Raw genomic sequence first — 27,869 nt, 5'->3', positions numbered from 1 at the left:
CTTAAAATACAACTTTCAGGAAAACAATTTCATTTTTTAAAAACTAACCTGTCTACTTCGTCTCGAGCTACAATGTCTCCCTTCTTTAAGGCTTTTATAGCAAACATCTCATTTGTGTGTTTATATTCTGCCAAAAGCACCTGAAATGAGATTAAAATAATTATTTCCCATTTTAGTTCTTAATTTTATAGGTATCCACGAACCTTCAAATGCTTACCTTCCCAAAATGTCCTCTTCCCAAGACAGCGCAACATCTGAAATCTTGTAGATTAAACTGAAACCTTTGCTCAGATCTGAAAATAGTAATTTCAATTAAATACAAGGCAATAAAATATGATATCAATATGTAGTAGCAAAACACTATATATACACGTATATGTTCTTTACCTTCTATCCTCAAGTTCTCGACCACTATATCCTAGGCTTGAGTCTTGAATATCAGGCTCATAGTCAGACTGGGATTTGGGAAGAATACTATTCCTGTCATTCTCAATATCAAAAATTGTTTCTGAGTCCTATAAGATATTAAATACTTGTTAAACCATGAAAATAATAAAACAAAACACAACTTATTTATCCAGCAGCTTGGGAGGCTAAGGCAAGAGGATTACAAGTTCAAAGCCAGCCTCAGCAACTTAGTGAGAACTTGCCTCAAAATAAAAAAATAAAAAAGGGCTGGCCCAGTGTTTAAGCACCCTGGGTTTAATCCCCCATATAAAAATAAAAAGCAACAATAATAAAAAAAAAAACCCTGATTTATTAGGTAATCATAAAGTTAAACAAAAATATTCCAACAGTCAATACAAGTACTAGAGATGAAAAATTTAGCTGGTTATTCTTTATTTTTTGGTGGGGGGTGGAGGGGAGGGGGAGTGAAGGGTAGGGGAGAGGGGGTGTGGCGGGCGGGGCTGGGGGGTGTTGGGGAAAAAACCTAAGGCCTCATGCATGCCAGGTAAGTGCTCTACCATTGCGCCACATCCCTAGCATAAATTTTATAATAATACGTATATAGCATATTATTAACCAAGTTAGAAGATAAACAGCATTTCAGGCAATATGACAATAAATATCAACCATGCTTCTATGCTCCTTTTTAGCTAAAGAAACTTATTCTATCTTTTTTAGCTTAATAGCTAATGACAATGGCATGCCAACACTAATAATTTTGTAATTTCTTGTCAACTTAGTCTAATTTAATTGAAAACAGTCCATTCATAAGAAGTATAAATAGTTCACAGATAAACTTTAAATTGAAATTGCACTTATTCACTACGATACTTTTACTATGCATTCATGTGGCAAAAAAGAATTACACAAAGTCTTAAATGTCTTGCCTGTCCAGGTGTATCCAAAACTCTTAATTCAGAAGTTTCATCTATTTCTCCAAGGGAAGAAGCTCTTGGTGGGGCTGGAGGAGGTTCCGGCTCAAGATCAAAGTCCAATTTGGTTACTGTAGAATCACTTACAAAAGATAAAGCAATTCACCAAAATAGTAATCAAAAGTATTTACTAATTTATTTAATAAAAGCAATTGAACATTTTAAAAGTAAACAGAGCACTTGTTTAAAACTATTATTTGAGATGGCAAGATGGTGGAATAGAGGAAGGAGGCATTTCTCATTTGTTTTGCTTTTTACAATTTGAATGACAGGAATAAGGTATCATAATGAGTCTATGCCTTTGGGGAATGGAATAAGGAGGTTCAGAGGAAGCCACTCTATCATAGCTCTCCAAGAGTAAATCAAAACAGTAATTCAGCACCAGCAAATGGAGCCTACAATGCTGAAAAGAGCGAAAAACTCTTTCACTTGAAACAGGTGATCTGAATGCTGGGATCAGTAGCCTGGCTGACATTGGGGTATTCAATTCACAACAAATCTGGTGAGCCTGAAGACATCTCTTCCAAGCTTAGAAAGACCTGGAAGATAGGATGACACATTCTATTCTCCTATCTCTAGTACATGAAAGTTTCACTACCGTCTTGGATGGATAGTTCTGATCACAACCCCATCCCCCCCAACCCCACAGGCATCCAAGAAAGTTCACCCTTTGGTGAACACAGATGCCACTAACAAGTTCAACCACTTTGGGTCAGAGCTGAAAATAAACTGCATGATAACTGAAACCCCAGAAAGAAAACACCCTACTTAAAAATTGTGACCAAGAACAACAGATTAGTGAGCTGCTGAAGAACATTATTAATAAGCTTTTTTTTTTTTTTTTAAGATTTCTTAGCATAAGGCTTTTGTTCTGAAGTGCCTGTAATTAATAGGGATTAGTATCTCCTCTCAATGTGGTATTAGAGACTGGACATAGTAGCAAGTTAGAACTGGGTCAAGAGAAAGCAGCTCACTAAAAACTACTTTATATAAAAGTAGAAGAGAGAATCATCCCAGAAGATGAACAAAAAAACTAATAATATGAAAAAATCAAGGGAACAAGCCACCCCAAATAGGCCACAACACAAGTGACCCCATGGACATCACAGTGGAGGAAATGCCAGAAAAAGAATTTAGGAAATTGATGATTAAAATAATTGATAAACAAAAAGAAGATATAAGGATTAACTGAGAGAGAATATATAGGAAGTAAAAGAACATTTCAATAAAGAGAGATTCTGAAAAAGAACCAAACAGAAGTATTGGAAATGAAAGATTCAATAATCAAATTAAAAATTCAGTTGAAAGCATCACCAATAGATTAGAGCACTGTGAAGACAGAATTTCAGGCCTCAAAGACCAAGTATAAAATCTTGAAAATAAAGTTGACAACAAAGAAAAAATTGTAAGAGACCATGATCAGATTAGTCAATCAGGGATAATATTAAGAGACCTAACCTAAGAACCACTGGTATACATAAAGGAACTGAAATACAAACTAAAGGAATGTACAACATTTTCAATGACATTATTATTAGAAGCGGGGCATGGTGATGCATGCCTGTAATCCCAGTGGCTTGGGAGGCTTAGGCAAGAGGATTACAAATTGAAAGCCAGCCTTAGCAAAATCGAGGTGCTAAGCAACTTAGTGAGACCCTGTATCTAAATAAATACAAAATAGGATTGGGAATGTGGCTCAGTAGCTGAGTGCCTCTGAATTTAATCCCTGGTACCATCCCCCCAAAAAATATCAGAAAAATTTCCAAATTTCAATCATGAGATGGAAATGCAAATTCAAGAAGTATTTAGAGCTCCTGCTAAATAAAATTTAAAAAGGTCCTTATCAAGATACATTATAAATAAGATTCTTAATATACAAAATAAGAACAGAATTCTCAAAGCAACAAGAGAAAAACAGTCACATTTAGAGGTAAACCAATTAGAATTTTACTGATTTTTCAGTCAAGACCCTAAACAAGGAGGGATTATAGTAATATATATTAAGTCCTGAAGATACTGAGTTCCAGCCAAGATTGCTATATCCAGCAAAACTATCCTTCAGAATTGAAGCTGAAATAAAAAATGGTCTATGGCAAGTAGAAACCAAAAATTTGTAACAACTAAACCACAAACAAACACTGAATATTTCATACAGAAGAAATGAAAAATAAATATCAGTGCCACTGCTTTGCTCTGCAATGCTCTTCCACCATAATGTTCTGCTTCACTATGGGCCCAGAACAATGAAGTTGGCTATCTATGCACTGATACCTCTGAGATAGTAGGCAAATAAATTTTTCCTTTGGTCACAGTGTTGAAACTCTGACTAAAACAAAGAAGTTACTAGGGCCTGAGATGAAGCAAATTATATCCAGTGCATGCATAATTATGTCAAAATGAACCCCACTGTTACACATGTGCTAATGAAAATAAATAAATACCTATGATAAAAGAAAAAAATAAATAAAAATACTACTTGGAAAAAACTGAGGTTCTCAATAACCACGGTAATCAATATGTACAAATGTCCCAATAACTATTTTGTGTAAGATATGCTTAAAAATCTTAGACACATACCTAGCTGGAGGTGCTAGCTCAGGAATACGCACATCAACCACTGGCACTGTTGCATGCACAGGAGTTTGAGGGCTGAAGGTGCCAGAATGATTTACTGTAGGAATAGCTCTTCTTACTAGCCTTCCCCATGTGGCAATATTAATATTCATTTGAGGAGCTCGGAGAAACGTTTTGCCTGTACATATTGTGAATAAAGAAAACAGAACGAGTAATTTCTTTATATATTACCAAAAGGCATAATTAAAAATTTACATTCATCAGTTTATAATTAATGAAGAACAAAATTTGATATAAAAGATTATTTTTAACTATTTGCTATGAAATATTAGTGCAAAATAGCATAAGATAGTTTAAAAAATAAATACGTAAGAAATTGTTATACATATGTAGTTAAGGTTTTAAAAAGAATTTCTTCTTTTTAAAACCTTAACTAGACACAAACTAGTTGGGTTTTTTTGTTTGTTTGTCCTTTATTTTCATTTTGATACAGGGTCTTGCTAAATTGCCCAGGCTGGCCCTGAACTTGCCATCCTCCTACCTCAGCTTCCCCAGGTGCTGAGATTATAGGCATGTGCCACCACACCCAGCCAAACTATAATATTTAAGGATGATTCACTAATGTCTGAGTTTGCTTCAAATAATCTGACTAAGGAGTATGGACAGACAGGATGTGAATAAAACAAAATTGGCCATCAGTTGATTACTGCTGAAGCTGGGTGATAGTAAACTAAAATGTTCTGTAATAAAATTCTAGAAATAAATGCACAACTAAAAAGAAACTACATATGGATATTACTTTTAAGATTTAATAAAACACGAGAACATTTTATATTTGATTCTTAGAAATTACCTTGCTGTTTTGAAAAAATTTTCTTTTGTCTTTGGAGTTTTGGTCTTCTTTCAATGACTGGATTAAAAAAGGTAACCTGCAGTGATGAAAATTCAAGGTGACATGAAAATAGCATTGAATTTATGGTTCATGAAATCCACTAAACTCATAGCATTTTAAGCTTAAGGGAATCTTAGCTATAATTTTGTCCAATCCTCTCATTTTCTAGATGAGAAAACAGATATAGAGAGGATAAATGATTTTTCTCAAGGTCACATACCTATTCAGTGGCAGAGCTGAGTCAAGAATTCAAGTCATCTTAGTCTTTCAGCCTAACACTCTTTCCAATTCTACATCATGTTACCTATACATAATTTCAATTGTAGTTATACACAGTTAATAAAATACATTTATTACCTCTGCAAATAAAGTACCCTGTGGTTCCAAATATAGACACATGCCATGCCGTTGGTTGTCTAAAAAATCTTCTAACCTCAGAAATTTTACAGCACACAGAGATCGCCAATCACGCCAATAAACTGAAATTTCCAGTTCACGTGACTAGGATAATTAAAAAAAATAAATAAACAGAAAAGACATCATTGGACACACACTTGATTAAAATATCACAAAAAATGAGATACAAATACAATAAACAAAAGTAACACAAAGATAACACTATTTTAAATAAAATTCTATAATGTTTCTTAATTGTATATTCTTTTAATAAACTAATACATTTTAATTTAAAAGCACAAACTCAAGAAGACATTCTCTGGGTAAGGTATTTCCAAAGTACACTTAAAGAATGCATATGGGAACCACTAGTACAGATGAATGCCCACAGAAGTCTTCCCATTTAAAGGTTCAATCTTTCTTATTTCCCCTCTTCATATGTATCACTTGCTATGCTACTGTGAAAAGACCCCAGTACTTGCCTCACAGAATCCATGTCAAACCTTATTTCTTTCCCACTGTTGAGCAGGGGAATGATCTGCAAATAGCATTTATTCTGCACTTACAATATGCCACACACTGTGACAAGCACTTTAAGAGTATTAATATTAGATCATTTAATCTTCAAAAAAAAAATCTAGCTGGTAGCAAGGCTAGTAAGTGCAGCAGCCTGAGTAGGTAGGGAAGAAAGGGGATATTCAGCTTATGCTTTCTGCCTTAAAATGTTTATGTATTATAACGTTTTAAAAAAGAACACCAAAGTAGTAAGAACTTTAATACTGAAAACATAGGAACCAGTTAAATGTAACATATCCTTAGGAAAGAATACATGATAATCATCAAAAACAATGCTTCAGGAGGAAACATATTTAAGGTTTTTACAACCTATTACTAAATGCAAACACAGAATGTAGTTTATAAGTTGGAGTCAAGTCATAAACTGACCTCTACATATCTTATAATCTCTATACATTTTAATTATAACGAAGTACTAGACTCTTCCATTATTTTCTCAAGATTATGCAGACCATCCAGAAAGAGAGAAAAATACTTTTCTCTTTAGGGTCTACAAAGTAATAAATTACTTCTTTTATATGACAAATTTCAATTTATGAAGCTATGCATAAGTTTCTGATATACGTAATAAAAATTCTTTCCTTAAGTTATAAAACTAGTTGATACAAATGAATAGATAAACACTTATAAAAATGCAACATGATAAAAATCTGTCATAACACAATGCTTCAGAGAGACTCATAGCCGATCAGGAAAAGACTCAGAACAACATATCAATGGCATGTGATCCCAGGGCTTCCTATCTCAATTCTTCCCTCTGACTCATAATTAATATGGAAGAGGATGCTTATCATGAAAGGGAAAGAATGAGAAGAATAATTATTACTTTAGGATTAACAAATGGTATAGAGAATAGATGTGATACTAATGCTATCACACTGCATTCAAGTTAAAAGCTTAATTATTTTGGTAACAGTTGTTTTGTGAAATATGATGGTAGAACAACTATATTGGGAACTGGTAATTTAGATTACTTATTTTTAGACTAGGAGAAGAGAGAGGATTACTTTCTCCTATCTTCTTCCTTAGGGAAGAAAACTTGTTATGGACAGGCAGATACAAGTGGCACAGAAGCTAGGGATGGCATCAGTATTTTTTTACAGATTCTCATACTTTCACACTGCTACATTTCTGAAATTATGCTTTACCCTGGATGAAAGTGGATTCTCTCACCTCATTTGTTATTTATTCTAGTCATTCTGGTAAACTTAACATATTGATTCATCTCTTTCCTCAGGCTTTTTATTCCATGCTTCAAATGGAAATATGTTACAGATTTAGGATGGGATAGACTTTAAGCTAGATTTCCTAGAGTTCTATAATGAGAAATTAGGTATAAACATCTTTACTTTTTATTGCTTTGCATTGTTCCCTGTCAAAATCACTCTTAAGAACATAAGAGGGAGGACGGCTGTGATCTAGAAATTTTTATTTCAGTACTGCATAATCTATGTCATGAATCCTCAATCCTTTTTAACCCCTGATATCAAGTGCAGTTTGGGTAAATTAGCCTGGGATATAGAATTGAAGCAGCTACTACTGTTTAGAATTTAACATGCAAGTTTGACTGCTGCTTTCGTAGAAATTTCCTAGATAAAGGAGATCTGGTCTAAAGGCAAGGGCATGCTCATATATAACTGAAAACTACAGGAATAATGAAATTCTAGATGGAAGAAATCTACTACCCCCCAGCCAAAAAAAAAGCTGAGTGGTACGATTTGAGTTAGGTTAACTAATTGGCAGTACTGGCAGACCATGAATGCTTGTGTTTCATTTTGCTGTATTTGAATCTACGATCAATGAGAAAAGTGTATGAGAGAAATAAGAAATCTGTGTGGCTTATCTCTCTAAGGCCTGAATATAAACAGAAAAAGGTAAGGGACATTGAATCAGCTTTACCCATAGTGAAGGAAGGAAAGCAAAAAATTAAAAAATGTGTGGCAGTTAAAAAAAAATAACAGCAGCCAAACAAAACAAAGAACAAAGAAAAACTCCCCAAATAATGGAAACAGTACACATTTAGCACAAAGAAGGCTGATGTTTCTAAATGGTTGTTGAAAAGCTCTGGGTATCAGCCAGAGAATACTTTCATTTTTCAAAGGATACACTGACATCTATTGGACACCATGGGAATCACTAGCTCAAGGTAATTCATAGTTTCACCATTAGAATACTACATACATGCCTTTTGATGACATCATATCTATGCTAAGCTAGGTTTTCACAATAATAAAAAGCAACTTCATATGAAAAATCTGCAGAAGAGGAAATGAAGAACCATTTGATTCAGGGCTTTAAGAAATAATACAGTGTACAACAGGTAGACATCCCATTTGTTAATTTCAGTTATATAAGAATGAAATAAGACTCTTTTCTCTCGATACTTTTTTTCCAAAATCTATTGGGGTTAATTATCTAGTGTATAAACACTACTTATTAACTACTTCTTAATAAATGGAGTATTGGGTATTTCTTTTGTTCTAGAGACATACTGTGAAAAAAACTACTAGAACAGCAAGAACACTGAACTGAGAAAGTTTGGGAACTTTAATAAAAGGAGAGTACGCCTCCACTACTGAAAAGAGGCAAAACATGAACTTTCTGTTGCTACAATAGTGAAAATTACTCAAAGCTTAGGAAATTCAAGAGCTGAGGAATGATGATGTTTTCACAAAGATACACATGGCAGATGTCATATTTATTAGTGTTCAATAGGCTTCTGTGGACAACACAGCCTTGGGAAATATATCAGTTAAGATCCCAGGAAACAAGCAGATTGAATAGTGAAAGGATTTAACTAAAGAGGGTTTTAAAAACTGGCTGCTTTCAGAGGCGTGATGAAAGTTAAGGAACTAACAAAGAACAAAAATTGAAAGACTAGCAGTAGTCCAACCCTAGCCTAAACGTGTAAAAGCAATATTACAAAAATCCACTGAGACTGACTGGATCTTGGAAAAGAAACTCTCCAGCAGGAGGTGCAGCCATAGATACACTGCTGTGAAAAACAGCAAAGTAGGGATGAAGGAAGAGAAACAAAAATCCTGATTGCCCTTTCCTTCTGCCCACTAATCTCCCACTGTCTTTCATCTTAAATCAGAGCCCAGTAAATTTCAAAGTCACACACTAATCTATAGAAGTACAGAATAGGATGGGGTAGAAAAAAAAAAAAAAAACTGGAATCCACTAGGGACAAACAGAAAACAACTACCTGGGGAAACAGTAATATGTTTTCAAGTTCAGAAGTCCAGTGAGGGAGACTCTTGAGCTGAAATGTATGTGAAATCTTGGAGCCTTTTGGGAGGATGAGAAATACAGAGAGAGGAGCAGGATAGATAAAATGAAGAATATAAGGATGTGATCTCTGCTTGAAGTCACCTGTGATGTGGATAATTTTACTCCCTTTGTAGTGCAAAAGACAAGTAAATAATTATGATAGAAATTATTAAGTGCTGAGTGTACATAGTCACTTAATGTGTCAATTATTATCTGCTAAAGTTACATAGTTTCCCTTTTATTCCAGACTCCTTATATACTTTTCATCCTCCATGACTTAATACACATTGTTCCTATTTCCAAACTTTATCTTATTCTTCAACCAAAATCTATACTGTTACCTATGATTTTCCCACTAGTTTTTCCTCATCCCGAAATTCTCTTTTCATGAAGATCAAATTAAACATTTGCCTCTATAACAATTACATTCTTGATTAAATCCAATCCACATCTCCCACCCATTGCTGAGTTTTTAAATTAGCTACCTTATTAACCCTTTAAGGTACTTGTTTTCTCAAATCTGAAAATCTGTGACTGTCATCAATTCTGGAAAATTCAGCCATTACTGCTTCAGACAGCCTTTGTCCTCTACTCCATCCTTCTGGAACTCCATTTAATTCTTATTCTATCTTAATTCTTATTCCCGTCTCTCAGACTTTCCTTCAAATTTTTTATCTCTTTGTGTTGTACTCTAGGCAACTTCTTTAGCTATCTTCCAAGCTAACTCTTCTTTTGGTTAGCCTATCCTCTTAGTTTTCAATATCAAATGTTAACATTGCCTATTTTTAAAAGTTCTATTTGGATGTTCTTCCCCGCAGTATCAAAAATTTATCAACTATTGGTCAATCATGCTTTACTTTTAACCCCTCCTTTTCTTTTATTTCCCCCCTGGTGCTAGGGATTGAACACAGGGCCTCATGCATACTAGGCAAACACTCTGCCTCTGAGCTACTTTCCCAGACCTCCTGCATTATTTTGAAGCAAATTCCAGATATCATTTTATTTGATTAATTTAATCCCTGCCTACTCTTATTGGCTTATCATTCATTCTTTGCTTATGTTTTAAAATTCTTTTGTTCTTTCTTTAAAGATTAAACTTTATATTCTCCATATAACAATTCCATCATGTTTCTGCATATTCGTTGGTGGGTTTATCCTCATGTACTTTTATTTTATAAATTTTCATATTTACATGACAGTAGAGTATATTTTGATATATTTATACAAACATGGAATATACCTTATTCTGATTAGGATCCCAGTCTTGTGGTTGTACATGATGTGAAGATTCACTTAGGTGTATTCAGAAATAAGCAAATCCCCCAAAACCAAAGGTTGAATGTTCTCTCTGATATGTGGATGCTAATATACAATGTCGGGGGAGGAGGTGAAGAATAGAAGTTTAATGAATCAGACAGTGGAATGAGTCTACCCTCAGAACTTTTAAATCTGGGATGAAAGTTCATGTTGGATAGAATTCATCCCTAAGCTTCTAAAACATATTTAATAGGTTTTAATTTTGCCTCAAATTAATTTTTTAAAACCTAATCTGAGCTTAAGTTTCTTTACAGTAGTATTACTTCTAATTCTTTTCTATTTCTCACATTGTTAAATGGAGGTCTTCAGTATTAAAGGTCAGAGAGGCATAAAAAGCATTTTAAAATGCTTATACTGTATTTAAGAACAATTATTTTCTAGCAACAGGTGAGGCATGAAAATTTAAACCAGATTCAGTTATGGGGAAGAGGTTGAGACTGGGTAAGGAAGAAGGCATTTTCATGTAAACATGAAACATGTCTTTGTCCCTCAGATTCTGCTATGTGTGTTTATTTGGGAATCTACTTGGGAATCACTGTATCAATCAGAATGTCATATTCCTCAGGTATGTTGATATAAAAAAATATAGGTTAAAGAAAAAGGCTAAGTTTAAAAATTAATCTTGCATAAATTATTTCCATTCATTCCATTAATACTTAGTGATTATCTAAATTAAGTCTCTTCTGTGATAGGTACAAAGATAAGCAACATATATTCCTGTTTTCAAGTGATTCATAGTTTTATTGGAAAGGTGTAAATGTAAATAAATATGAGTAATAAAATGATTTTTGTAAGGGAAGAGTACAAGGAAGATTGAAAAAGATGAGACTCAAATTGGGCTTTAAGAGATGAGTCACAAGACTGAAAGCAGAGAGGACACAATGATCAGAGGAAAAAGAATGTACAAAGGTTAAAGAAGTAGACAGTATATTTTAGAGAGGATATAGTTTCATGTAGTTAAGCCTAGAATATGGGAAATAAGGATAAAAAGACAGGTAGAGCAAGATCATGAAGAACTTTGTATGACAACAAAATAATCTGATCTTTAACTTGGAAACTATAGGCCAGCACTAAAGGGTAAAACATGAAGGGGTAGAGGTGAATCATCTCGGGAAGTACAGTAGAGCCCTAGGATCATATTATCTTATGCCTACAGATGGAATAAATTTTTGTAGAACAAATAGTTCATTCAAGTCTCAGCTCCATATCATTGATAGTTTTAGAACTTTAGACAAGTTACTTTTACCTTTCTGGTCCTCAGTTTGCTTACCTGTAAAATATGCACAATAATATGCTATTTGTTGTCTAGAGTTGTGTGAGAACTAAAAGTTAACAGAAGCCCAGCACTAAATTTTTATTATTTTTCTTACTGTAATACGCAATTAAAAAAATTTACCCAGGCAGAAGGATGAGAAACAGACAAGTTAGTAAGCTATAATGAAGAACACAGACTTTTATTTTAGACAGACTAGGCTTTAGTGTCAAGATACTTGTGATGATTCTCAGCTCTCTCACTTTCTAGCTGTGTGGCCTGAGAAAAATTAGAAGTCTTGGGACATCAGTAATCCCTAGAACAGCTAAAATAATTATATATATCTCATAAGATTACTGAAAGGATTAAACGAGAAACTATATATAATGTGTCTTATTTAGAACCTATTACAGCAACAGAAGCTCCAATGTAGTATGTGAACATGATTAACTTTTTCAAGAATCTTGTTTGTGAGAAGCCGATCAATAGAGCTACAAGGAAGCAATAAAATAAAATAAAATAAAATAAAATAATGGAAGGAATGCAAACATGTAATAATAATCAAAGGTAAGAGGAAATGAGGTTAAGATATATAGGTCACAGCAGGTATAATTGATGGAAGAAGGTTTCAAGAGATTACAAAGAATGGGAATTAGAAGACAATTTAGATCACAGACTCTAATAGGAATGAGACAGACTTCTTTCTCTGAAACCAAGATGATGATGCAGAAAATTTAGTGAATGGTAGCAGGAATATGAAGTCTAATGGGCTTAATCTAAAACAGAAGTAAAGGAGTATGAGATGGGGGAAACAAAAATTACTGGTAAGAGTTGGATTTGAAATGTACAATTAACTTTTAGAGTAAGCCTTACTGAGGGTGGAAACTAAAATACACACTGTAAGTATTACTAACTTCAGCAGCACTTAGCATATGAAAGTAGAAAAGCTACATGGCAGGAATAATATGCTGTTTTAGGTTTCCACAGCAGGTATGGTATAAAGACAAGGTCGAAGGATGTTGTGGGGGGCATCAGCAAGGAAACAGTTCCGAATAACACTGATTTTAGGGTGCACGGAAAAGGAAATGAAGTTTGGAAGGAATTAATAACATAAAAAATATCTAGAATATTAAGGAAATGAAAATATGTGATTAAATAGTTAGCTTTATGGTAATAAAACAAAGCCGGGAGTAATAAGAGCTATCATTTACTACTCAACTATCATGTACAGGTATTATTTTAGGTGTTTTATGCAGTTATCTCATTTAGAAGAACAAGAGATTTGGTAGCGAAAGTTTGGAATACTGAATTTAAGATTTCAACAATTTATTATATATTTTATAAAAAACTAGACAGGAGGAGTTTGAAGATTCCCAACACAATGAAATGATAAATGTTTAAAGAGATGGAAATGCTAATTACCCTAATCATTCTTCATTACATACATGTATCAAATTATCATACTATATTACATAAATATGTATAATTAAAATAATTTTGAATGAAAACAACAGATTTAAGTTGAATAGAAAAATTTATTGCTAAAATAACCCAGGAATAAAAGTACAATGGAGCTGAGTTACAAGAAATTTGAAATAAGGGTGTGTTGAATGGGTTGTGTGTTTTAAGTCCCTCCTAACAATGGCAAATGTTAGAGCAAAGGGAAAAACAAAGTCATCCTTAATGAATTTAGCAGAATGCCTGATGGTCAAGAAATGATAAAAACAAAGAACAACAACAAAAAGGTCCAGACACAGAGGTGCGCACCTGTAATCTCAGCCACCTAGGAGGCCAAAGCAAGAGGATCATAAATTTGAGGCTAGATTCAGTAATTTAGAGAGACCCTGTCTTAAATAATTAAATGGAGATGTAGCTTCATGGTAAAGCGTCCCTGATTTAATCCCCGAGCCAAAAAAAAAAACTAACTGATTTTATATATAGTTGATGATCCCCAAGGAGTCACATAGTCTGAGGAGGATATGACATGTTCATGATATATTATTTAATAGAAGAATCTGGAAGAGCCAAAGGAAGGTGAAAACCATTATAGCTTCATTACAAGTTAAAAACCCAGCATCTAAGATGATCTCAATCTCCCATGATAGCTTGATCAAACTTGTTATCACAGGAAAGGGGAGGAAATTCAAGGAAAAAGAGAAATTGCACAGCCCCCCCCCCCCCCCCTTTTTGAGCAGTACTAGGAACTGAATACCAGGAGGTTCTCTATTACTGAAATGCACCTGCAGCCCTTTTTACTTTTTGAGACATGGTCTCCCTAAGTTGTCCAGGCTGGGCTCAAACTTGCAATCCTCCTGCCTCAGCCTACTGAATAGCTGGGATTATAGGTATATACCACTGTACTCAGCTATCATGTTTATAATATAAAAAAGACCGGTTTTATAAGAAAATAAAAGAGAAACTTGATATAATACAGAACCATTAGTCCGTAGCTATTAAGAATTCTGGATTATACCCTAGGCTAGTTATTTAACCTTTAAACCATAATTTCCTTAATTTGCACAATATAGGAGCTGAAGTACATAAGCAATTAAAAAACATTTTAAGTGGCAAAATCCAAATGACATCTTACATAGAATTCCAAAACAAAACAAAAAGGACTCCGTGTTACCTCCTGAGACAATTTTACAGAACACTGGAACTCCCTGGAATATAATTTTAATTTTTCTAGAAGAATTCTAGATCTAGGTCATTTCTACAATTATCTTACAATTTTAAGAAGAACTATTGATTTCTTTCATTCTTTGTTTATTCAATGGTGATGGTGATAGATCGCAGGGCCTCATGCATGCTAGGCAAGTGCACTTACCTTTAAATTTCATCTACAATCTCTATCTATCTATACACAGGGTCTCTCTATTAAACTGCCCAGGCTGGTCTTATACTCCTGGATGCAAGTGATCCTCCCAGAACCGCAGCATCCTATATAGCTATAGCTAGTACAACAGGAGTAGTCCAAGACTTATATTTCTATAAACATTTTCCATAAATAAATATTCTATCATTATAAGAAATAATAAAAGAGTAAAAAGCACATGTAAATGTAAAATGTACTATGTAAACATAAAGAACTATTGTAATAGGAAATGTGGTCTCTGCCAAGAAGTTTATAATCAAATTAGGGGCAAGGAATAGGAATACTGGGAGCAATAAGGACTAGCTGGTTTGAGAATATGGCTTTACTAAGCCATGCAGTGTCTTCAAAGTTTCAAAGGGAGCACAACTCCAAGTGGGAAAAAATGTCTGATATCATAGAGTAGAAAAATAATTTTAGTTGTAGATCTCAAGTTATGAACAGCCAATAGTTATCAGAGACTTTCTAGTGTTCTAAACTAATAGTTTAGATAATTATAAACTATTTTCTCTTTCCAGGCATTCACCATTTTTTGTACTTTTCTCTCTGTGCCACCTCTATCTTTATATCTCATTCAAATTATCATAGGGAAAAGAACATACCTTTAGAAGCAGGACACTGAAAGTCTATAGTAGTTCTAAAATTTATTTATATGTAACTATGCTGGTTTCTCAGTTACTTCAATGACTGCAAGACCCAATTTATTTTAAGTTCTCTTTTTTAAATATACAACTCTCTCAATAACCTTACTACATGTAAAATCTCCCAATTAGTCATTTTCATTTTTTTTTTTCTTTTTTTGGTACCAGGGATGAAACTAACACAGGTGTTCTTTACCACTGAGCTACATCCCCTGCCCTTCTTATTTTAGGACAGGGTCTCACTAAGTTGATTAGGATCTTGCTAAGTTGCTGAAGCTGGCCTCAGGCTTGCAATCCTCCTTCCTCAGCCTCCCAAATTGCTGGGATGCATCACAGTGCCTAGTTTTAACATAGATTCGATCCTCACACATCTCACTGAAATAGATAACATAAAAGATTCGAAAACTGGACTACACAACAGGCTAAGCATTTTGTTAAGTACATGTAACATTTAAGTGGTTGACATAATTTTGAACCAAGAAAAGCAATAATAAAGGTCTGAGCTAGTATGCTTGCTTTGAAGACTTTATTGGAAAAATATCTTAATAAAAGCTGGAGCGATAACAGCCAAAACATTTTCATAGATTACATCACCATTAAGCCTTATAAATCTGCTTTCTGAATATGATATAACACAAAGCTTAAACTCTTTAATTTTCAGATAAAGTTATGATTGATTTTTAACATTTTCATCCCATACTCAAAAAATGAATTTGAATCTAAGATCAAGTCATCATTGTATATCTATTGAATATACTGTGACAAGTTAATTTCAATTGGGTTCTACAGCCACAGAATGGATTCTAGCTATTTATATCTTCATGAAAGACACTGAGATACATGGGAAGTGAAGAGACTTGAGTGTAACTTGAGTATAAGAGCTCCTTTCTTTCTTTCTGATATGGGGGATTGAACCCAGGGGTGCTTAACCACTGAGCCACATCTTCAGCCTTTTTTATTTTTTGAGACAGGGTCTCACTTAGGGCCTTGCTAAATTGCTGAGGCTGGCTTTGAACTTGCAATCCTACTGCCTCAGCCTCCTGAGTCGCTGGGATTACAGGTGTGCACCACAGTGTTCGCCAAGAGCTCCTTTCAAACTCAGCTTTGGTAAGATAACCTGAACATGGTGGGTCAGAAGAATCACTTCAGTGATTAGACTGTGTGTTATTAAAACAACAAACACAATATTAGATTTAGCTGGTTTGTTGGTTTTTCTAGTTTAATATAAAGCACACATTTTCAAGTGAATGCACAAATAAAAGCTATAATAGGAATCTGATATTTACCTGTACATAAAAGTAGACTTCTATGTAACTTACTACATGAGAAATGTCAAAAAAATATACCTTTCTTTTATTCTTGTTAAGAATAAAGTCTGTTAAAGTCTTCCAAAATAATAAAACATTTAAAACATTCAAAACAAAATTTTTAGTATAATGAAAATTCAAGTAAAAATTTCCTCATCTTACCCTGTCTAGTTCCAGTGTAAACTTCTGGTCCCATGACTGATTGGAAATGGGTTTCCAGCTAGTTTGACCAACCACAGTATTATCTAGCTTCAAAACAGCACAGACATCATCTGTAATTAAAATTTATAAGCTTGTTTAAAGACTTTAAACCTTTAATATTGCTGCCACTATAGCAATGAAAAATCTTAAGATTCTTTGAAAATGTTTTTTCATATTTAATTCTTTAGTTTTTTAATCCTAAATTGCTATATAAATACTCCCACTAGACCCTTCCAGATTATCCTGTTTGATAAAACACAAATGGTAACTGCTATCTAGTTTGTACATAAAAGAATGTGAATTAAAGGATTCACAGTCGTTGTTTGCCACAATGGATGATCAAAAATCCAGTTTTTCTTTGTTTACTCTTGTTTATATTTAAAGTTTGGCAGCCTCAAACAACTCTTTATTTTCACAAACCCTCTAAGCACAATCAACTACAGACAAGTTCACTTTTGTACTCTATACTAGGTTTAATTGTCATATGCTTTTTCATCCTAGATATACACTTATGTATAGTTTACAACTATACTTCACAATGTCTCCAAAGTGCTTCCTAAATATTTTTTCGTTTTAGTCTCCTCAATCCTTACCCTCTGATTCCTATTAAAGTTGACTTGCAGGTTGCTATCCCAGTACACAGGTTTGGTCCAATAGTTAGTTATGCAAAATTCAATATTAGTTTTGAAGTATCACCAAACCATTAAAAGAATCAAGGTATGATCCTACAAGAAGAACAAGTCTCATTGTCTCTGTATATTTTTCAGGTGGGCATAAAGAGTGATTTTTCAATATTTCATTCTTTCAAAAGAATTACCATTGTTTGTCATTCATTCATACATTTTCAGTAAAATAAATTCTGCTGCCCTTTTGCTTCCTATCATTACAGGTTTTAATATTTTAAATTTAACTACACAAATTATAATTTTCAAGTTTTTTTTTCCCACTTGGACACCTTCCATTCTTTTCTGTCCCCATTGATAATTTCTTTGTCTAGTCCCTTTCATTTGTTATATTCTTTAAAAAAGTGTGGTTACTGAACTGGACAAGTCATCGGTTTTTAGGAGATTTCGACTACTTCCACTTTTACTTTTACTCGTTCTGCTCATGAAAGATGATCTGGTTTCACTCGGACTCCAACCAGGTAGAGCAACAGATGTTGCTTTTGATCGTCCAGGGACATTCTCTAGGATGTCTTGGCAGCCCATAAGACGAACTTCCAAAGTACCTAGTAGCATAAATAAAAACAAATAAGAATATCAATTCTTAATATATAGAACTATGTTTCTGCTATATATTTAAAAAGAGAAAAAAAATAAAATTAAAAGGATCTTCTAAAATAGCAAAAACTCTTCTCCTAGAGGACCTGTAAGGTTAACTATCAACTTTCCTGCTTTACTCAGAGAAATTACTGCAAATTTTTAGAAAACTGTAAGAACTTTTAAAGGAAAGAACAATACCCCCCAAAGCTGACTGTAGGGCATAAAATAAGTTACATGAACCTCTTATATATTTGAATACTCATTTCTATTAATTACATGAAAAAAATTCTTGAATTATGTGGATAGAGAACTTTGAAAGGGGAACATGAAGTTAAATAATATATCTATTGAAATAGCATACAGAAATTATAAATAAGTCTGACAATGGGAATAATAGTTATGGTTACTAGTATTCAGCTAACATAGAAAAGGACTTCACAGGTTTTTTACATAAACAACCACTGTTCTGTTTGATATGTAAAATTACCATATTATCTTTCCATTCTGAGAGGTTAGTCAAATGAGTAAAGGTTGTAATTAAGCATAAAATAATTGCTATTTTCTTAGGCAAATAAATACTAAAAGTGTTCAAAAGGCCATCTGGAGACGAAGCTTTGTCATCATTTGGGCTACACTATATAAGAATTAAAAATGCCGCTTTAAGGTTTGGAGAGTGGTAGAGTGGTAGAATTCAGTGACACACAAGGTCTCTCTCATACCTTATTCAAAGTACTAATCAGCACCTGCTTATGAATAAAATGCTTGAGGCAAGGGAACCATCTGAAAAATCAGAAACAGCAATACTCAGTGTACACAGGGAAGAAGCCTATTCTTACCAACTAGGACTGAAAATCTTAATTCCTGGAACACTGGAGAGTCTTGCCCCACAGCAGAAAGAACAATTACCCCTAAATGGCGTTCTTGTTATACATAACAAATGTCAAAAAGCAATACTGAAAAGATAAAATAAGTAACTCTGTCCTAGAACAAAGCTTAAAAATATTTACAGAAATTAAAAAGTATCTAGCACTCAACAAGAAAAAATTCAAAATATTTTCCATCTAATCAAAGATTATCAGGTGTATTTGTTTTTTCCCAGTGTTCCAATTACCACAAAGTTAGTAGCCTGCCATAAATGTTAGAATTTGCAGACAAGGACATTAAAATAATTATTATAGCTATATTCCATCTGTTCAGAAGTTGAACAGATACATGAATGAAATAAAACAGACCCAAACCAAATTTCTAGAGATACTTCACAGACAATGTCTGAGATGTCTTTAAAAGTACACTGAATGAACTGGTGATAGATTAAATATTTAAAAGATTAGTGAAGTTGAAGACACAGCAAAAAAAAAAAAAAAAAAAAAAGGAAGAAAGAAGACTTGAGAGGGGGGAAAAAAGAACAGAACATATGTTAATGATGAATTTAACAACATGTAGCCTCATTTGTGTAACTGAAGTTCCTGATGAACAGCAGGGAGAAGAGGAAAGAGATATATATACATATGTATACACCTATGTATACATATATGCATATGTATGTAGGTATATATATATATAAAATGAATATGTAAAAATTCTCCAAATTTGATGAAAACTATAACCCAAAAAGTTCAAGGAATACCAAAGCAAAGAAATACAAGTAAACCACACCATAAGCCAATTTCTCAAAAGCAGTGATAAATAGAAAACAGTAAAAGTAGCAAAAGAAAAAAAACATTTCACATACAGAGAAATAAAAAAAATAATAAAAAAGATGGTAGCAGATTTCTTGTTGGAAATAATGAAAGCAAGACTAGGTATTTTAAATATGTGTCGTTTATTATATGTCAATTAAAAGTTAATAAAACTGCTCTCACAATGATATTGATGATAGTGGCACAATCATATAATTTATTAAAAAATCATAAATTGTACATTTAAAAATGGGTAAATTCTATGGAATGTAAATTATACCTCAATAAACCTATTAAAAGTTGGGGAAAGAGGTAGAATTTCAGTTTTTTTCATGTGTTATTGTGCTGTGGAAATCTTATTTTACTATAAAGTGATAAGACAGATTAAGTATAGTGGTTATCATTTTTATTCTAGTTCAAAAAAATAACTTGTATTTGTTTTTTATTTGCCTTTTTGTAAACTGGCAAACTTTGCTAATTTCCATAGTAAATGTTTAGCTGTAAAAGCCATCCTGGGGAAACTGAAAACATCTGGCTACGACTTCAAACCCTGGAAGCTTATTAAATATTTTAGTAATTTCAATGTATCAGGGCATGACAATGCTTACCACCTGCTTTCATTTAGAACAAAACAAACCTGGAGGGCATTAAGATCTTTATTAAACATCTAGAAGTTTCTTTATTTTATGAGATGACATAGTTGCAACTTCATATAACCATATTAGAAATAGATTAAAACTACATTCTTTACCTTCATAACCTACAATGTGAAATTTTTAAAACAAGCAAATCCAAGAAATGCTTATATTCCTAAGTAGAGGCTATGAATTACAATAAAATAAGTAAATGTATTCTTATTTCTTTCAACTGACTGGAAAAACTAATAGCTATTTTACTAATTCATAATTCAGTATACATGTTGGTACAACTGAATTAACATTCTTTTTGATTCTGAAGATATCTCCTCTTATAAAAACTAGTAAAATCTCACAATATAGAGCAAAAAACCTTATTTTAACCTTATATCAAAGTAACAACAAATTTGTGAATTTCAATGTTATAATCATATAACCACTAAAAGAAACTAGAGTTAAATGAGACAAACCACAAATAGAAAGCAGTAAAAAAAAAGTCAGATTAGAAAATGCCCTGTATTTATCCATGTTTATCTTTCATCATTTCTAATCCTTTATAAGTACCATTTCTCTTCTTGGTTATTCCACATTCAGTTAATGATCCAGTAGATGCTTAAGGAAATTAGACATTTTTAAAATCAAACTGCCTTAAAAATTGTAAGATATTTTTTTAGAATGGTGATTTATATGATTTTTAAATAGAGTTTAGTAAGGAAATAAATGATAGAAAAACAAACTGAAAAGAAGTTATATAACTGAAGAACAGACTACAATAAAAAGGGAAAATTTTTCCAGTCATATCAGCCAAGACTTTAAAAGTGGTTCTATTACTTTTCTAGAAATACCATTGATTTTCAAATATTTGAAATCATATTTTAATCAATGAATCATTCAAAAGTTCTTGAGTATCAATAATGTGTTCAGCACTAAGCTAAAAGATGATGAAAGTAAGATAAGAAGTATAGTTCCTGCCTAATTATCGAATATTATTTAACAAATACCCTTTGCATGTATTAAACGCTCTGTGTTAGTGGCTACGATTATATGTAAGCAGATGATAAGGTCTTTGTTTTTATAGGTCTATATTGCAGTTTTGATTAAAAAAATATGTACAGTAAGAAGATGAATAAGGCAAAGACATTTAAACAGAGAAAGACTGTGCATTAACTAATTGTGACAGACGACGGTACATAAACTAATTTAAATAATGGTAGGAGTTGTATAAGATACAAAACAGTTAGAAAGATAAACAGGTACTATAATATGTAAGGTAAACTAAAGATTCCCAAACATTTTCAGGAACAGTGCTGTAATGTTTCCAATCATTTATTTTTCACTGTCCCATGGATATACATTATATCTAAGAGCTATGTATTAAATAACAATTCTGTCTGACTTAAGATACCACTGACATTTTAACAATTTGAAAAATAATACACACAACTTAAAGCTTGATGATGGCAGCCTCCGTTACTGGTATAGGGTCTTGGTGCCAGAGCAAATAGAGAACTCTCATTCTCAAACTGTAGTTGCCTGCTTTGACATGTCTGTGGGATCCCTAAAGGACTAACACCAAGGGCTTATCTTTATTGTACCCAAATTTCTAAGGGCAGAGAATCAGCTAATTGGAGGGCATATGTCAAAAACATTTAAAAGTAAATAATCAGGGCACAGGCTCTCAGTTGGGGCAAACAATATATAAGCCAAAAAGCCAAGGAAGTGAAATGAAATGCTTTGGGGAATAAGGCTTTGCAGTTTCCACATGTTACTGTGTGTACGTACACACATACACACATGCACAATCACACACACAGCCAAAGAGAAATTCTGGAACTGAAAAAATATGATAAAATGAAAAAAGTTACTAGAGTTATTCAACAGCAGATTTGAGCAAGCAGAAGAAAATATAATATATTTGGTGATAGTTCAGCTGAAATCATCAAGTCTTAGGAGCAGAAAGAAAAAAGAATAAAGAAAAAATGCAGAGCCTAAATGAAATGTGAGATGCCAGATAGCACACAAATACATAAATAATGGAGTTCCAAAGGAAAAGAAAGTGAAAAGAATAACATTTGAAGAAATAATGGCTGAAAACTCCCCAAATTTGATGAAAGATATGAACCTGTACATCAAGAAACTCAATGACTCTAAATAGGATACACTAAGAGATTCACCTTAAGACACATTAAATCAAATGGTTAAAAAAAAAAAATCAAAGGAGATAATTTTATAAAAAGTAATTCATTACCCACAAGGAATCTTCAATAAGACTAATAAATTTCTAATTAGAAACCATAACCATCAGAAGGGAGTAGGATAAATGGTGAATGGAAAAAAAACTGTCAACCAGGAATCCTATTTGTAGCAAATCCATCACTCAAAAATAAAGGAAAAATTAAAGATTCCCAGATAAAACAAAAACTAAAGTAGCTCATCAATAAGAGAATTGCTCAGAAAAATGTGTAAGTGAAATTATTCAGATTGAAATGAAAAAAAACATTAGACAGTAGCTTGAAACCAAAGAAAAAAATAAAGAACACAGATAAACTAACTACATAGGAAAATATAAAATCAAGTCTACTATGTTGGTTTGTAACTCTTATGATTTAAATGACAAAGCAAAAAATTATAACCTATGTAAATGAACATATAGGTACAGACATAATTTGTGACAACAGCAATGCAAAGAGGGGGAAGGTGCACCTATAAAAGAACAGTTTCTGTAGGCTACTGAGTTACCAGGGTAACTACTAAGAAAAAAACAAACCCACACATAGATGTTTGTAGTAGCTTTACTCATAACTGCCAAAACTTGGAAGCTACTAAGATGTCCTTCAGTAAGTGAATGGATAAACTTGTACATCCAGTTGATGAAATATGATTCAGTGTAAAAAGAAATGAGCTGTCAAGTCATGAAAGGAAACTTAAAAAGACTACATATTGTATGAGTCTGACTATGTGACATTCAGGAAAAAAAGCCTAAATAGTAAAAAGATTAGTGGTTGCCAGGGCTGGAAGTTGGGGGAAGGGAAGTATAAACAGGCAGACACAGAATTTTTAGAGCAGTGAAAATATTCTGTGTGACACTATAATGGTAGTTACATGATATTATATATTTGTCATAATCCATAGAATGTAGAACACCAAGAGTGAATACTAATGGAAGCAGTGGCCTTTGGATGATAATGATGTGTCAATATAGATTCACTAATTATAAAAAACTGTCAATCTGGTATAAGATGATGATGTGAGGGAGGCTATGCATATATACAAATGGGATTTATAAAGAATGTCTATATTTTCTGTTCAATTTTTCTGTGAATCTAAAACTACTCTATGAAACCAAGTTCATTAAATATAAAAGGAAACAACAAAAAAATACAATAAAAAATTCAATCCAACACAAAAGAAGGCAGTAACATAAGAATTCAGGAAACAAATACCAAACTGTCAGAAGCAAGCTCTTTTGTTGTATAAAAATCAATTTGGCTGAGTTTTGTCCCTTGTTTGTTGGAAGAAGCCTCTAAATCATGGAATGACCTTAGAAATAGGAATGTATGTGCTCTTCATGGTGGAACCCTTGTATCACACATGACTTTACGCTCAAAGGTTAACTCAAGGTAGGCCCCTAGACAGTTTCAGGATGGGGAACAACTGTGCTAGAAAACACTAATAATATTACTAAGGGATTGAAACTTTGAGCTATGTATCAGCCTGACCTCCAGGGCAGGGCAAGAGGTTAGAGATTGAATTCAAATCACATGGCAATGATTCACTCTGTCACACCTACATAATAACAAAGTCCCAATAAAAACTCAGGATATGCAAAGCTCAAGTGAATTTCCTCATTGGTGACAGACACCAATGTGTTGGGAAGGTTACGTATCCTAAGAATACAAAAACTTCATATTTAAGACCTTTCTAGATCTTGCCCTATGAGTCTTGTCCTTTGACTGATTTAATCCGTATCCTTTATAATAAAACTACCATAATGTTTTCCAGAGTTCTGTAGGTTGTTTTGGTGAATTATTCCAGAATTGGTAGTCAATTGGTTAGAAGTGCAAGTTACCTGGGAACTCTAAGCTTGCAGGTTAAATGAAAGCAATGTTGTGGGGAATATGCCATAAACCAATAAAATTTTACCTAACTCTTACTAGTTAGCATCAGAATTTATGGCATTTTATTAGTTAAATACCTTAAATTTAAATGATAAAACTGTTCCACTGAGACTGGAAGAATAGATTTTTTTAAATTATCCAATTATATGTTATCTAAAAAGAAACTCATAATTTGATGCAATTACACATATAGATTGAAAATGTAAGGACAGAAAAAGATATTCAGTGCAAACAGAAACCAAAGTCAGCAGAGATAACTCTACTAAAATCAGACAAAATAGACTAAGTAAAAATTGTTAAAGGAGACAAAGGACATTATGTGTTGATAAGAGTTATCCATCAAAAAATAATTAGAAACATATAATGCACCTAACGGAACCCCAAAATATATAAAACAAAAATCTGTATAATTGAAGGAAGAAATATAGACAGTTCCACAAAAACAAGTGGAGACCACAACTTTACTTTCAACAATGGAGGACATAATATTATAGCTATAATCAAAAAGAAGTAAAAGAAAAGTATTGGGAGAATGGACAGAAACAGGAACACTCCATACACTACTTTTATATATGTTAATCAAGGTGGTGCATGATTATAACCTCAGATACTTGGAAGGTTGAAGTAGGAGGACTGCAAGCTTGAGCCCAGCCTTGGCAACATAGCAAGACCCTGTTTCAAAAATAAAAATGGGTTGGGACTGAAGCTCAGTGGTTCAATCACCTGTATCACAGGAAAAAACAAACAAACAAACAACTACCTCTTAGAAATAGAGTTAATATATGACCTAGTAATTACATTCCTAAGTATATACATACCACCCCCTGCCAAAATAAAAATTGGAAACAAGTGCTTAAACCAAAACCTGCACACAAATTTTCATAGTGGCATTATTTACAAGAGTCAAAAGTAGAAAGAACCCAAATGTCCTGACAAGTGGTTAAGCAAATGTGATATATATCCATGAAGTTGAATGTTATTCAGCCATAAAGGGAATAAAGTACTAAGTGAACTTTGAAAGGAGTATATGCTAAATGAAATACGACAGATGCAAAGGCTACAAATTATATGATTCTGCTTATATGAAGTATCTAGAACAAATAAATGCATAGAGACAAAAAGCCAATAAGTGTTTGCCAGAGGGATAGGAAGAAAGGGAAAAGGGAGTGCCTGCTTAATGGGTATAGGTTTCCTTACAAAATGATAAAAATGTTCTAGAACTATATAGTGGTGATAGTTGCACAACATTAAGAACATATTACCTCCCTTTGAGTTGTATAATGTAAGATGATTAAAACAAATAAATTTTATGTTATGCAAATCTTCCCATAATTTAAAAAAACATCTGCACACAACGATTTCCCCAGGGCCACACACATATACACACAAAACAACTTAAAAAACAGGAGAGATGTGTGCTACATACCTGTTAATGCTGCTGGTTTAGATAATGTACTATATTGGTTTTGTGTAGATATCATGCTTTGCCGTGGACTTAGTGTTGGTGATGCAACAAGTGAAAGCTCCTCAATAATAATACTGCTTTTAGGATGATTCTTAGGAAGTTCATTTAATCTTTGCTCTAATGAGTACTTTAAAAGATCCAACTTCTGACTTGATTCATTAAATCTTGCTTGAGCCTTGCAAGTGAAAAAGACAATTATTGTTGCTTAAATAATCACATTCTTTGAATAATATACTAAAATATACTAAAATATTTATTTAAAATTACTTCTGAAAGTGCTTTTCTGTCTGTTACTTTTCCTGAGCCGAGTAATTTCATTACATTCTTTGCACCTTCTGCTACTGCAAACTCTATCCTAAAATGATGCCTTAATTCTTCCATCCGAAGTTCAAGAGGACTTATCACTGGTTTTGCTAAAGGGGGGGGAGGGGGGGGAGAAACACAAAGTTTCATTAATTGAACATTTATTTGACTTTCTAACTTGTGTGATTAAAAAACATGAAAAAGAAACAAATTCCTCAAACATTAGAAAAAGTTAGTCCTTAAATCAATAAACACTGAAACAATGCCAGGCATGGTGGCGCATGCTTGTAATCCCAGCGACTTGGGAGGCTGAGGAAGGAGGATTACAAGTTTGAGGCCAGACTCAGCAACTTAGAGAGGCCCTAAGTAACTTAGTGAGACCCTGTCTCAAAATAAAAAATAAAAAGTGCTAGGAATGCAGCTCTATGATTAAATGCCCCTAGGTTCAATCCCTACTATCAAAAAAGAAAAAAAAAAAAAAAACCACTGAAGTAATAATAAACTCAAGGTTTAAATTCAGAGCCTTCCATTTAGTCATTATGAATCTAAATCACAAATTTGACAGAAAAAAAAGATTTTAGAATTGAATTTATTATGATAACATCATGAGACCAAAACACAGTTGTTACTTCATACTTATAGGCTCTACATCAAGAGATTCAAATCATCCCAGGCTCAAAAATGATTTTTTTAAAAAAGTGCTCATGTGTTGAATAAGTTAAAAAAAAGTGTGTGTGTATGTATAATCAATATCCAGCTGTTACACTGTAAAAGCTATTTATATAGCATCTACATTGTATTAGATACTATAAGTAATTTAGAGATAATTTAAAGCCTGTGGGATATGCATTCATTTTATGCAAATACTATGCAATTTTATATAAAGGACCAGAACATCGGTAGGTTTTGGTATCCATCAGAGATCCTGGCCTCAATCCCCCAAAGGTACCAAGGGAAAACTACAGTTTCTAGTCCTACTTGTAGCAACTAACCATAAAGTTTCCCTCTGGAATAAAAAACAAAAACAAAAACTATACATAACAAAAAGAACAAAACAAAGCCATACTCTTACATAGGCAGAAACAAATTAAAAAAATATAAAGTGCTGATACTTTATTAAAATGAAGAAATACCTTCTAGGTCAATATATTCCTGAAATATGAGGTTCAAGTATCTGAAACCATCTGTCCCATGTGAAGAGAGTAAAATCTATAAGACATGACACAAAACAAAAACCAAAACAAAACAAAAAAACCCTACAATGCTTTCTCCCCCTTAACTTTGAACCACTGTCTCTTCACTATAAGATTTACTTAGCACTCTAGGCCCATAAAAGGATAATGACATTATATCTCTATTCCATCACCATTATCAAAAGCCAATTCATTGGTCTGGACTGCCTGAAGAATCTGCATTCGTATGACTTCTATTTTTGTCTTGCTGTCCTGGAGCAGTTGCTGAGCTGTACCATGGAGTTTCCGATCCTATTAAAAGTAAGTTTGAAAAGGTAAGCAGATAAAGGGACAAATGAAACATTCTTCTATCTTTTAAATAAATCAACTCATACCAGTACTTGTAGATACATTTACAAAAAATTTTTTAAAAAGCCATATAACAGAAAAACAACTCCATAATTAAAAAAAAAATCTGAAAGAAAATAAGTAAATAATACTCGCTACTCTTTTGTTTTTTATAAACACATGGACCAAAGAAAGCAGACAGTCTCC

The 27,869-nt window shown here is 33.0% G+C and overlaps 1 protein-coding gene across 2 annotated transcripts in view; it reads right to left on the bottom strand.

Moving 5' to 3' along the window:
* The window catches only part of Pkn2 (protein kinase N2), a 125,842-nt gene that overhangs the window by 20,071 nt on the left and 77,902 nt on the right, over window positions 1–27,869 (bottom strand). For both annotated transcript variants that reach the window (XM_027935144.2, XM_071618013.1), the window contains exons 4-15: window positions 27,509–27,626; window positions 26,107–26,252; window positions 25,801–26,014; window positions 17,723–17,908; window positions 16,642–16,751; window positions 5,203–5,346; window positions 4,807–4,882; window positions 3,957–4,131; window positions 1,335–1,461; window positions 388–515; window positions 218–293; window positions 49–140 (exon numbers count right to left, since the gene is read on the bottom strand). In XM_027935144.2, coding sequence (XP_027790945.1) covers window positions 49–140; window positions 218–293; window positions 388–515; window positions 1,335–1,461; window positions 3,957–4,131; window positions 4,807–4,882; window positions 5,203–5,346; window positions 16,642–16,751; window positions 17,723–17,908; window positions 25,801–26,014; window positions 26,107–26,252; window positions 27,509–27,626 — 1,592 coding nt within the window. The remainder of the gene's footprint in view (window positions 1–48; window positions 141–217; window positions 294–387; window positions 516–1,334; window positions 1,462–3,956; window positions 4,132–4,806; window positions 4,883–5,202; window positions 5,347–16,641; window positions 16,752–17,722; window positions 17,909–25,800; window positions 26,015–26,106; window positions 26,253–27,508; window positions 27,627–27,869) is intronic.

Source organism: Marmota flaviventris, chromosome 10 (genome assembly GCF_047511675.1).
Source record: "Marmota flaviventris isolate mMarFla1 chromosome 10, mMarFla1.hap1, whole genome shotgun sequence".
Classification (NCBI taxonomy): Eukaryota; Metazoa; Chordata; class Mammalia; order Rodentia; family Sciuridae; genus Marmota; species Marmota flaviventris.
Note: the sequence above shows the minus strand (reverse complement) of the source record. Positions and strands in the feature narration are given on the sequence as shown.